Source organism: Echiichthys vipera (assembly GCF_963691815.1).
Source record: "Echiichthys vipera genome assembly, chromosome: 19".
Taxonomy (NCBI): domain Eukaryota; kingdom Metazoa; phylum Chordata; class Actinopteri; order Perciformes; family Trachinidae; genus Echiichthys; species Echiichthys vipera.
Window position 1 is genome coordinate 17,140,233 of NC_139844.1, and position 13,547 is coordinate 17,153,779.

Here is a 13,547-nt window from a genome sequence, read left to right on the forward strand (position 1 = left end):
GAGACGTTGCCTCCCAAAGTCTATTCAAATTCAAGCAGACAGAGTGCAGGCTGGGGAGAGAAGAAAAAACACAAGGAAAAGTAGGGGGAAAGTGCAGATAAAAACCCGGGAAACACTGCAACCACCTGTAGAGACTGGAACCGGAGCCAGAGACACGGAGGAGACTTTACCTGCTCCCTCCGAAGTGAGTTCAGCGGTCGGAGGGAAATCATGGACCGGATCCTGATCCACACTGGAACCGGAGGAGGAGGAGGAGGAGGAGGGGAGGCGACCAACAAACCAGAGAGAACCAGAGGAACCAAACCATTTTATTATTAATGCTCCATGAAGCATTGTGTTTAATACAATCATTCACACTAGCGTTGAATCCTTGTTTTACTGCAACCTCTAGGGCAATGGAAGATAGCATAACAAGTTACATTTAATTACATTTTAAACATTTTGTTGAAGTGTGCTACCTTGCCAAATCATTTAGTACAATATAGGGTAATTTGTATGGAAAAAAGATCCTTTGTCATTGTAAATAGTTATTATCTCAAAATAATGACTTAGTATCTCAAAAGAATGACTTAGTATCTCAAAATAATGACTTAGTTTCTCAAAAAGAAGTAGAAGAATTATTACTTTATTAATCCCGCAAGGGGAGATTCAATTTTCTCATTCTGTTATTATTCAGGTTACACACACACACACAGGCCCGAAATACACACACATGCACAGACAGGACCTATATACATGCAATTAATGGAGAGATGTCAGAGCGAGGTGGGCTGCCAATGGATCGGCGCCCCGAGCAGTTGGGGGTTCAGTGCCTTGCTCAACAGCACATCGGCAGTGCCCAGGCAATGAACTGGAAGTAATGACTTATCTCAAAATAATGACATTATCTCACAATAATGAGATAGTGTCTCAAAAATAATTAGATAATATCTCAAGATAATGACCTAATGAGTTAGTATCTCAAAATAATGACTTAGTTTCTTTAAATAATTAGATAGTATCTCAAAATGAGAAAATATTTGAGAAGGTTTCTCATTATTTTGAGATACTAAGTCAATATTTTGAGAGACTTACCCGTTAGAATGACTTAAAGGATCTTTTATTTTTTATAATCACTGGCGTAAATGGGCTTCCATGACGTCTAGCAAGTATAATGGAGGTTGGGTGAATTCATCAACTAAGGTATCCACATTAGTAGAAATCAAATGAAATTAGCCTATTAACTTAACAGTAACTTTATACATACAGACTAAACCCATAATCCCATTCTTTGAAGCTATCGTTTGTTTTGTTTGTTTGTTAAATATAATAAACCTGATAAATGGGGAAATGTCCTGTGAAACCACTACACTAGGATATTGTTGTTTGCGCATACCTTTTTAAAATATCCCCTGGACAACACAATCTCTGAACACTTGTGTCTGATTTATCTCCAGTGTGTGTGTGCGTGTGTGTGTGTGTGTGTGTGTGTGTGTGTGTGTGTGTGTGTGTGTGTGTGTGTGTGTGTGTAAAACCAGGCATGTTTGTCAAGGCTCTGCGTCCAGTCCACCGCCTGGCATTTCTTCCGCCGCTCTTTAAATTCGAAAGAGCAAACTCTCATCATTAATAGCATACCTTTTTACCCGGCTCAGCTTTAAACCTGTCATCTTGTGGCCATGAATTGTTTTTGAAAATCCAGCTTTACCATTTGGTAAAAATGTATCTCTATAGTATTTACTGTACCACTTGGTCTTCAAGAGGACACAGCCTTGTGACATTAGAACTAAGGCTAAAGGTGTTTGCTCTGTCAATGTTTTCTCATTACTCAACTAACTGGATATCTTCTGGAAATCCCTCTCCTGCTGGTATGTACATGTGGCGACAGTTTAACATTACTCAATACGAAGAGTATAAAATGCTGATACAGCTGTCCTCTGAACATGGTGACACCCCACGTGAAGGCAAGGAAGGTTGTCCTGTTGCCCGTTACACCAGTAACATCCGTATTTGCCATTTCCTCAGCACAAAATGCGTTTGAAAGGAAGGCAGGATGACACATTCACCACCACTGCACTGGAAAAAGGAACTGGACATTTTCAGAACATCCTCAACATTGTATCCTTAAATATAATCTTCTAAAACTGAAAAAGGTCTTCCACGTACAGTAGTCATTGGTTGAAGACAGGACAAGGACACCAATAGACCTTTCTCAGTGCAAATTTTGACTTGTCATAGCAGGGAAATCACAGGTGGACCTAATGAAAGTAATGACTGCCCCCTTAATTATCATTATTGATTGCACCTGTTTGTTCTGTCAAAAGGCAGTGAATGAATTAAATGTGCGAAAGCATTTAAGATTCACCTAGCAAAATGATGAAATAGCAAAAATAGGAAGATAGAAAAGTGAAACAAACTACCCACTTCTAGAGATGAACATAAGTTTAATCAAGATTAAATATATGCCCCCCCAAAAAAAGATTTTGCAACTCATAAGAGACCCAAACAAGTCAAAACAATACAAAAAGATGAGCTTTTCTGTCTGTCATGTCAATAGAGCCTTTAGACTTCCTACGAATTTTGGACTTTCATTCGGGTGTAAAATGTATACATATATCTCATTCACCATATTTTACAGTGCATTGATTCTCAAAACCATAGTCTTCTTCCACATCTAGAAACCCATACATAGACTCATTTATAGAATTATTTACATACAAGGCTTGAACAAGTCAACTCAAACCATTTGGTGAGCAATAAGAAACTCAGGACATCACACATCAGAACATACGGGAAACTTTCTTAAACGTTATGGCTCCGCTAAGCCATAGTGACATTTTGTTACACAAATCACTGAATGGATGGGAGGCAGGAGTGGCCTCTAATTAAATTGTATAATGAATTAACACTCAGCAAGGACATTGGAGGATTACCCAACTCGCAAGTAATTCCGCCTCTGGGTCTTTAAAGTTTGGTTGCATACACACAAAAACGTACAAATACAACTCAATGAGTGAAAAATGAAACCCAATGTTTCTGACATCTAATGAATACATTGCCCACATTGCTTATGCTGCACCTGGGTGGTAGATACACAAAGCATGCATATGCAATGTGAAACTGAACAACAGAATGAATCTAAAGTATGGCAACAAATTAACCTTAAAAAAAGAACTCAAGTTGAATCCAATTAGGTGTCACAGCTGTGTTAGTAAGCAACCACGCCACCAAACACAAAAAAATAAGTCTACATCATCGGTTTACTTACGATAACTTATTTGAGATCATTTGAGTTCATTCTTAGCCCAAAGTAATAACAGAAGAGCAACACTGTATTTTGTGAGTGCTGCAGAGATGTAACAGTGTGTCATGACCTCTAACACATGGACTCTGTTTATTGTGATATTTGTGTCAGAACTGAGTACAGCATCTTGATGAGCAAAGGACAGTCGATGACTTAATGTAATCAGTCACGTGGAAACACGCAGAAAAATAGATTTGTAGGAGAAAGGGAGAACAAATATTTATTTAGTCATTTGTTTGTATACTTCCTATTCTGTATCACACACACTGAGATGACTTGACTTTTTAAACTACTACTTTTCCATGTGCATGTTATATTATACTCTCTCCTTTAACACTTCTGACTCTGTTTGGAGTTCACCCTAAACCATGTGCCTGTCCTTCATACATTTTGCCAGTAGACTCCATTAAAAAAAAAAAAAAAAAAAAAAAAAATCAATTCCTGGTGCACTTTGTCAATCAGATTGAATCAAGAAAAAAAGATGAATATGGGGGAAATAGACCATAAAGAGTACTGCTTCCACCTAAAACGTCCTCTCTTCATATATGCATGGTGGCTAGGGAAGAGAATGACAGCCTACTGTTTTATAACAAAAAAAAGATGATCAAGTGTACAATGGTGTTTTTAATGTATGTGAGAGACTTGTCAAAGACCACAATCTCCCTGTGGAACAGAGGCATAGTGTTATGAAGTACATTTGCAATTTAATTAGATTTTCAACATTGTCTGTGTTCTTGTGGGATAAACGACCACTATTACCACCGAACCGGAAACATTGGCTCACGGGGTTGCTGGATTCGCCGGGTTTCCGTTTATGGTTATGCGAGCGTCACTCAAGGTCAGAAGCAGCCGCAAGGCCACGATGGACAGTGTTGGGCAAGGGTGGTGGGGGTGACAGAAGAGGAGCCCAGGGTGAAAAGTGGTCAAATACAATATGAGAGCGAAGCCCAACAGCTTGGTCTATCAGAGTGCACCGAGGACTGGTGGTGAATGATGCAGCAGGAATACACGCTCCTCTTCCTAGATCTCGATGACATGGGTGTATCTCGGGACACGCATACACATACAGTACATACATATTAGTCCAGTCTCCCAACAAGGGCTCCAGATGTGTTTCTTTGTCACCCTCTGGTGGTTTTGTCCAGAATAGATCTGGTATCACAATCTCCTTCACACACACACACACACCCACACACAAACACACATATATATACTGTATATATATATATATATGAACATACACACACTCCTTGGCTCCCCTGTGTCTATATTCAGGCTTATCTGGTGTAGTAGACTCTGTAGTAAACACTCTTGGAGCGCCAGAGTGAATAGGAGTTGTCAAACTTGAGCAGGTAGACTCCGCGGCCGGGGTACTGGTGGCTGCCGGCGTACACCTCCTCGTGACAGTCCCGCCGGTACACCGGCACAATCTCATCCACCTGGGGCTTACCAGCCTCCTTCTTCGCCTTCTCCTCCTCACTGGGAGGATCACCTGAGGACACAAGAACAACGGATCAAGTTGCGACAGAAAGCAGAAGGGAATCAACAGTAAGTCTGTTCTTTATGGAAATGAATTATATTATGTGGTAATAATAACAAATAATTTAATTTGAGCACAAAAAGAGTCCCCTCTGAGCTCAATCTGTGCTCTGAAATGGCTTAACACAGAGGTTCACAAATATTTTTCAATAATGCACCCCCTTTCAGCCAAGTACCCACTGACCACGAAAAAACATTTTTGGTAGGAAAAAAAAGGCCCTACAAAGAGGTACAATACAGTGCTGCACAGTCAGTGACTGATTTACTAAACAACTTAAAAATATTTGCTGCTATGCTTCAACCCCAAATCTATTTTCTTGATTTTTGTCTGTTACTTAGCGTGGAAAGTGGCTTCACACTCACAGTGAACGAACATAATTGTGAATGTGATTGGGATTTCACAGTTTACGGCTGCAATAGGAATACTGAATGTGAGGTGGATTTATTGAATCGCATTTCTTATATTTTTTAATTACCCTTAAAAAAAAATCTCACGTACCCCCTGCGGTAGACTAAAAGACACCTAGGGGTATGTGTACCCCCATTTGAGAAACACTGACTTAACATCAAGTCCTCCCAAACCCCTTATGGTATCAGTCTCTTACTTATAAAACAAAATGTGACACAATCTCTTATGCAAAACATACAGTGTTGTTAAACTAAACACAAATGCACAACTGCTACTCCAGCAGATAGTTAAGTGTATTAGGAATGGCATATCTGCCAATGGCTAATTTGTATAGTTAATTAGTAACAAAACCATGCCAAATACACTGCACAATAATGCTTTTATACTGCCATAACTTATTTCTTTTTCACACCACTCCACATAAGCAGGGCGCCCTCTGCCTCTGGGAAAACTAGGAGTTGTTTAACTATGGTGCAGGCAAGTTCTGAACTTGAGATAAGAATATAATATTATCTGAAATAATAGTTTTGCACCAGTTCTTCAGTGAGTGAGGCAACAGAAATAAAAAAGATAAAACGGCATTCCTATACAAAGCAACTGCTTCTGTGGCTTTGATGGAACTAAATAACCACCATGACATTAAAAAGCAAAGTGTGTCATATGGTATTCATAGCAGATCAGTGACTCATCTATACCATTTTATATCTGACAGTGAAACTTAAGGAACAGCTAACAGCCATTTTTAATTCTTGGAAAAATAGTCTGTTGATGTTTTGTTTACATAATAATGAACACATTATGAAAGGAGGGCCTTCACCCACACACACTATCACTAAGTAAAACTGACTTTTGTTTTAAAGCAGATATTTTCACCACATGTTTTTTAAAAAAGAAGGAAGAAAAAAAAACACAAACAAAAGTCAGAAACACTGCAGGCTTTTTTCTACACAGACTTCCCACCCGCACCTCACCTTCATCATCCTCGTCCTCGTCACTGGACTCTGACACGTGCACGCTGACCGACGCAGAGGCGGCGTCCGTCCACTCGAAGAAGACCCCGAAGCCGATGTCATAATAGTCCGTGGCAAACTCCCAGAACAGGTAGGAGCCCTCCTCGTGGGTGGGCACGCGCACCGTCACCACCTCGCCACGCCCCACTGTGATCACGCTGTCTGCATCCTGCCGGATTTTCTCCTTGAAGTCCTTAATCTGTGGCCGTGTCCACATGGAGGGAGCCGCTATGACTGGTGGGGAGTCTGCTGTGATCAAGGGACAAAGACTTCTTACCACCTGGTGGAAAAATCTGCTAATATGCTCATTAGGAAATAATAGGCATTTTCCTACCACAATAAACAGACTGTATGCCAAACTAGCTTAACTAACAGGCCACCTGTGGGTGATCCCTAAACCAGTAAACTAACTTGTATCACTTGCTTTTCTCCTCCCTGCCCTCCAGGTCACACCAACAAAGATCAGCTGATAAGAATCAGGTTTCAAGTTTGGAATAAAGCTTTACTCCTCTGCCCCATAGCCATTAGCTGCACAATAAGGTTAGATTCTTTCTGCATGAATTCAACTCCAACGGCTTTATTGGGTTTGTATGAGAAAATCTACGCCCCACCAACCTAATAAGGGCCCGTTCTCTGAGACCTCCTCTGCCGGCTCGGGCTCTGCCTCCCGGTCCATGCTCTCCGAATACGAGTCTGACTGGCCTCCGTTGACTGTAGGGGTTTCGTCGCCAGCATGTGGTGAAGCTGAACACAACGTTCCTGCAGCCGTGGCAGGGATGGGTTCGCCGCCGTTGAAGCCGCTAGATTCAAGGGTGCCCTGCACCATCGAATCAGTCTGCATCTGCTGCTTCTGTAAGGCCGCCTAGGACAAAAGGGAGACAACACCAAGTCAAGACACTGAAATCCAAACTAGGGACATGAAACAAGCAATGTTATGTTTCCAAGATGCCCTTGGAAGGATCCCCCACTCTTGCTTGAACATGAATTACATTTATATGCATGCAAGGCCGCACTATAATAGCTAAAATTGTTATCCTAATAAATTCACTCAAGACTTGTCACAATGGGCCTTGATTATTTGATGAGCTTAACAATGTAAATGTTGCTTCAATCTTTTGTAAACATTATGAACAATCTCTGAGATTGCATTTTTGGCTAAAGCCCTTTTTGGCCCATGACTACTTTGAATTTACTGAGTATCTTTGAAAGAAGATGTTGCCAATACCCAAACTTCTCCATTAACCGCAAAATCTTAAAAAAAAGAAATCAATCAATGAAAGTCTATCCCTCTGTTATTGATTACATACTACTACCTGTTGCTGGGCCAGCTGGACCTGGTAGAGCTGTTGCATGTACTGCTGGTAGTGCTGCTCCTGGAGCTGACGGATGAGGCCCAACTGCTGCTCTGGGCTGTTGGGGTATTGCTGAGCAGCATACTGTTGGAACTGCACTGCTGTCTGCGCATTCAGTGCCGCCATTATCTGTTGTCTGGGAAATCGAAGACCGGGGCAGAGTGGGTGAGGAAGAAATTAAAGGAAAAGGAGATGAGACAGTGGTGGACAGACGAAATTCATCCATCCATCATCATCATCATACAAAAACACACACACACAGTGATTCAGAAACACATACTTCTGCTGCTCAATCCGTAGCCTCTCTTCCTCTGCCTGTCTCCTTTCTTCTTCCTCTCTCCTCAGCCTTTCCTCCTCCTCAAGCCTCCGTCTCTCTTCCTCCTGCCTTTGTCGTTCCCTCTCCTCCTCCTCCAGCCGCTGACGCTCCTCTTCTTCTTTCCTGGGCGAGGGCAAAGCAATGAAGGATATTATAAATTATGCGAATGATTAACTTCATTAAAACGTGCCATACACTATCAAATTAATTACAAATTTCCCTGCTGCTTCACACTTTGGCTGGCTGCATGTTAGCTGTTACCTTTTCCTCTCCTGCTCCTCCCTTTCGATCTTGTGTGAGATGACGTACGGAGCAAAGAGGTTACAGCACTTGTTCAGCAGCTTGACAAACTCCACCATGGCATCCTCCTTTTCCAGGTTACCCAGGGAGGCCCACTCTTTCCTGCACACACAGAGCGAGAATGGAAGGCACGTGGGCAAAAGGGCTAAACCGTCAAGTATTTTTTGTTATTGTTTCACAATAAATAAAAAATTACAAGGAAAAAATAAATTGTTAGCATTTATAACAATTGTTTCTTTCAAACATAAAAAAACAAGGAAAACTACACTTTTACAACTATATATTTTTTATTTAATTACAGACATGAAATGTGTGCAGTTAGTTATAACACACCTATTTGAGCTGTAAACTAAATGACATAACTATGCTGTGGCTGAAACACATCAATGCTCCTGTTAATATTGCCATTTCTCAACAAATTTATAAAAATGAGCATATCATGGGTTGAAAAGGGCTTACTATGCCCCCTACTGTTGTAAATGAAATGTGGCCTTGCAAGTCCAATGCTGAGGTAAAGTTGACGGGTTGGGACGTCTCTATGCCATCAAATTTCTTAAATGTTAACGTCCTCTAAGCTCTCACTGCCCCCCTCTGAGTCCCTTGCATAGCTTGTTGCATTTTTCAAAAATGATGCAGGGGGTGAATTTACCCTTGAAATACCAATTGTGTGTCTGACTTCAAAGGTTTTCATGCATAAAAGAATAAAAAGCACACAACGTGTGTTTAATGGACTATATTAACACACTAAATTGCTGGCACACACATACAGATGTCTGCTGGGGTTACCTGCGGTCGTTGCCCAGGACATCAAAGAAGCCGACCTCCGGTGAAGCATCAGGATTATACGGGCCCAGTAACACCTGTTTGTGCAGAGCGACCAGTCGAAGCTTCTCCTCGTAGGTCGGGTGGAAGGCCTTTCCATCTTTATCTGAGAGCAGCAATGTGGACGCAGTGAGTTTGCATTCATTTGACATTTTATGTCCAGCAATGAAGAGTACTTGTACAATAAAGAATACTACATCGCACGCCGTTGTGTCTTAGCAGTACAACATGGTAGTAGAAACAGTAGAAGCACTCTGTAACTTAATAACATCCTCATGGCAAGATGACTTCAATCTAGAGCTGGGAAGATTAGTTGATTAAATGATTAGTTGCCAACGACTAAATTAATCAACAACTATTTTGATAATTGCTTATCGATTTGGGTAATCTTTAAGGAAAGAAAGTCTCTGATTCTGGCTTCATAAATGTAAATATTTCTGGGTTATTTACTCATCTATGCCAGTGAACTTAACATCTTTGAATTATGGGCAAACAGGCATTTAAGGACATTGTGTTGGCTTCGGCAAATACTGATCAACATTTTTCCCCATTTTCCGACATTTTATAGACAAAATTATTGATCGATAAATTGAGGAATAATCAACAGATTAATCGACAATAAACATTGGTTGCAGAACTACTTCAATCACAGTTAAATGTATTTAATCCAAGGTAAGGCAAGGAACAGAGTTATGTAGTTATGTAATAAACCTAACCGACTAGAAACACATGACTTAAAATACAAAGCACTGGTTACTATCGCACAGAGTAGCGACCAGGCCCAAACCTGTTTGCACAGTCATCTCAAGTGCTTTGCAATAATAAAAACTGTACAAATGCCCAGTGTTCAAAAGTAAGTGCATTTGCTCAGGATGTTTGCAGTGTAAAAACTACCATCAACTTGTGTTAAAGGCAGGGCGAGCCACAAAGGGCAGGATAAACTGTATATAGTTTGGTTTTAGAAATTACTTCTAACAAGTTAGATCTGAAAGACTGATACACTTTAGATACTTTGTGCTGTTTGGCTTGCTACTTTTTGGCGAATATTACCTTGTGAGATTGATTCAAATTGGGGCTTGGGCTTGAAACTTAAAGTAGCTGTTGTAGCTGGTTATACATAAACAATTCCCCCCTGGGATTATTAAAGTATTTCTGATTCTGATTGCAATAATATATTTTACGAGCTTTCTTTTGAGCAAAACGTATGCAGTAGTTAAAGGATGACAATGATGTCAATAAAGTCTTAAAGGGGATTCCTTTGATTCGGATAGCGTTCTAGTTTATATTGAATACACAAATGCAAGAATAAAATACTTGCACGTTTTATTGGATTTCCTGTTGGGAGTAGTAGTAGCAGGAAGTGATATATGGATATATGGATATGAGGAGGCAGTTAGGTTGTAAAAGCTGCAGCCCAGTGGTCATACAGCCTTTTAAGTGCAGAACACATGGCTTTAAGACTCAGACTTCTCTTTATTGATCCTTTGGGATGACTCCCGCAAGGAAATTGAGTTTTCAGCAGCTTACAAAAACACGAGAGGTCAAATACAGTGTGATGATGATAACCAACCAACTCTTAGCTAAATAAATACAGGAAGTATAAAAAATAAACAGTAAACAATAAACCCTCAGTTAAATATATATGAAGTATATGTAAGAATACAGGTAAAATAAAATTCACAGAAAGTTAAATCAGATATGTTAAATGTAGAGGAAATGTATAAGATAAAATATCTATGACCGCATGTGACAGAAATAAGCAGCAAGATTAAATCATTGCACTTAAGTGGTGGATAAAGTTATTGCGCAAAAAAAGACGATAAGTGTCCAGGTATGTGTGAGGAGATAAAGCAGCATTGTGAACTGGTTCTCAAGTCGTCGAGCTGAGACTGTAGAGCAGATTTATCCTCAGGACTAACAAACTCGTTCAGCACAGCGGGAACATGTCAGAGAAAGATCTGTGTAAGCAACTCACATGCTGCTTGCGTCTTGAAGAGCTCCTTTCAGCTGCATCAATGATGGGGCAGGGCGTGTTTTAAAGCTCCCCAACTAAATTACTGTGTGAGCAACCACTCAAGTTAGGGTGGATAGCTTGGTTCATTACAGCTACATCAGCTGATGGAGCAGACGCATGCCCAGCCATGTTATTCTTCCAGATACCCAAAGTAAAAGGTATACAGAAGGTAGAAAACACCTGCTCAGGCTTATCAGTAAAGCAGTAAAATAATCGGACTGGAGCAGGAACCACTCATCAGTATTTACAACAGAAGGACTGCCTATTTATTCTATTTATTTACATTACATTATTTACATAATTATGTATGTATATATATATATTTATACACACACACACTTTTTTAACATGTTTCGTGTTGCCTGTTCCCCATCCATTGTGCTTTGCAAGTTTGTATCTACCGTCCACTGCTGGTGTGTGATGTGTGTGTGTGATGTTTGGGGTATATTGTGATCGGTTGGTGAATATGTGACCTGCACATGCACTAAAGTTCAGCGGCTAAATAAAGTTGATTGAACTGAACTCGTATAGACACAAATGGACTGATCGGAAGTGGCGTGCTTATTTGACCCTTTAACAACCAAGCTATCAGCCTGTTAGCAGCGACGGCTACTCGTTAGCAGCGAAGCTAATGCACGGTTGCGGATGACAGCAGCAACATAGGCGGTGACAGCTAACAGCTAACGTTAGCACACGGCTAACCTCAACCAACCGAGCGACTCGCGTCACAGTTTAACGGTCGGTTCGGACGCCGGCTGCTGTCAAACACGAGAGACTCTAACGAGAGTAAAATACCTTTGAAGAATTTAAGGCCCATTCCGTACAGCTCCAGCAAAGGAAAGCCCCATTTCCTCTCTATGGCTGATTTGTCTGTCTCTCCATCTTCGCCTCCCGCCGCACCCGGCGTATCGGTCTCGGGTTCCGCGGGTTTGGGGTCCGGCTCTTCGACCTGGACCTGCTCGCCCTCCGGGTCGGGACTGAGGGTGAGGCCATCGATGGAAACTTCGAGCCGGCTGGAAGTAGCGCTGTCGAGGTCGCCGCTCTGAACCTCTGTCGCCATCATGCAAGACTGTCAGCTGAAGCGGCCACGTACATACTTCCGGTTAATTTTGGCGGAAGTTCCGGGAGATTTTTTTTTTTCGTCTACGATGTAAATAATGACGACGCTTTAGCTCCTTAGACCATTGATATGGGACTGTTATATTTTCTTATATCTGAGAGCAACATAATGGATACAGTAATGTTATTTGTATCACTGTGTTTTACTGTCACTTTATTTATTTATTTATTTATTTATTTATTTATTTATTTATTTATTTATTTATTTATTTATTTACCTACTTATTTTTTTTTAGCAATTACTGTGTGCATTATTTGGGTTTGTTTGGTCTCCACATTTTGGCTCACTTGTTTAAACTTGATTTTGTCTCATGTTATTAATTTTGTGTTTTTAAGTCATTTTAATTCTTTTTTTTTTATTCCATTGGTATTTATTCTTTGCTTGCTCGTTTCATTGTTTGGGTCTTATAACAATTGTATCACGTTGAGCACTTTGTGACTTTGTCTGTAAAAGTTGCTATATCAAATAAACTTATTGACCTTATCACTATTACTGACAGTATTATTATTATTGTTGTATTTGAAAACAAGGTGATGGATATACAGTATTCATTCATTTTATACAGTATTGTTATTTGTAATTTATTTTACTCTACTAAATACGAAATAACATATTCATACATAAGTGGCCATTTTTAATTGTGATTTGTAATGTTACAATATGTTACAATATGTAAAAGCAGTAGTAAAAAGCATTAATGACTAACAATCGGCTGTTCCTTCTTCCTGTAATGATGTTCAGAAGGACCTGAAACTGTCCGAGCTGAATGCTAGGGGGGGATTTAAGTCCATTTTAAAGGATCTAGAAAATAACAGTCATGATTGCTCCTGTTTTTCTGCAGAAATCGGTAAAAACTGGAACCTATTTTATGCAACAGAACTGTTTGTGAATTGCTTTTTGGCTGGATATTGTGTTCACTGACTTTGATGTGTGGCTGATGTATTTGTCTGTTTCTATTCTTTATGTTTATTATTATTACTCTTGGAAAAGAGATTTTAATCTCAATAAGACTTTTTCCTGGTATATAAAATCCTTTTAGTATGGTTTAATGAAATACCCCTGGCAATAGGCCTAGTAGCCCCATTTATACATGTCATGTCTTCAACTTTGGCGTCACCTTTGTACTGCTGAAGAATTGACATTAATCTTTGTCAGATAGTAAAAGACAATAAAAGCAAAGACATATATAACCCATACGTGACAACAGTGATATCCTTTTTTTTTTGTTTAGTGTTTTTGTCTATGAGTAGAAATTTGTCTTGCAGCCAGATGAAACTTGAACAAATCAAGATTTAACAAGAAACACATAAAACATAATACAGTAGATCAGAATAGAATGGATGGGGAGCGATTCACTTCTATTTATTTCATTTAGTAAATGTGAA

The 13,547-nt window shown here is 40.0% G+C and overlaps 1 protein-coding gene across 4 annotated transcripts; it reads right to left on the reverse strand.

Annotated features, from left to right (window-relative positions):
• Positions 1–2,446: 2,446 nt before the first annotated feature.
• acbd3 (acyl-Coenzyme A binding domain containing 3) lies at positions 2,447–12,119 on the reverse strand (the record flags this gene model as incomplete). Of its 4 annotated transcripts, none has more annotated exons than XM_083934491.1 (8): positions 2,447–4,772; positions 6,200–6,484; positions 6,854–7,100; positions 7,552–7,726; positions 7,871–8,029; positions 8,168–8,308; positions 8,993–9,134; positions 11,838–12,119. In XM_083934491.1, 8 exons carry the CDS (start codon positions 12,103–12,105, stop codon positions 4,558–4,560), a joined length of 1,632 nt encoding a protein of 543 aa, XP_083790617.1. In that variant the 3' UTR covers positions 2,447–4,557. The 4 variants fall into 4 exon arrangements, with proteins under 4 accessions (XP_083790617.1, XP_083790615.1, XP_083790616.1 ...); XM_083934489.1 differs by having other exon boundaries at positions 6,200–6,487; positions 11,838–12,105; XM_083934490.1 differs by having other exon boundaries at positions 7,549–7,726; positions 11,838–12,105.
• Between the last annotated feature and the right edge of the window lie 1,428 nt (positions 12,120–13,547).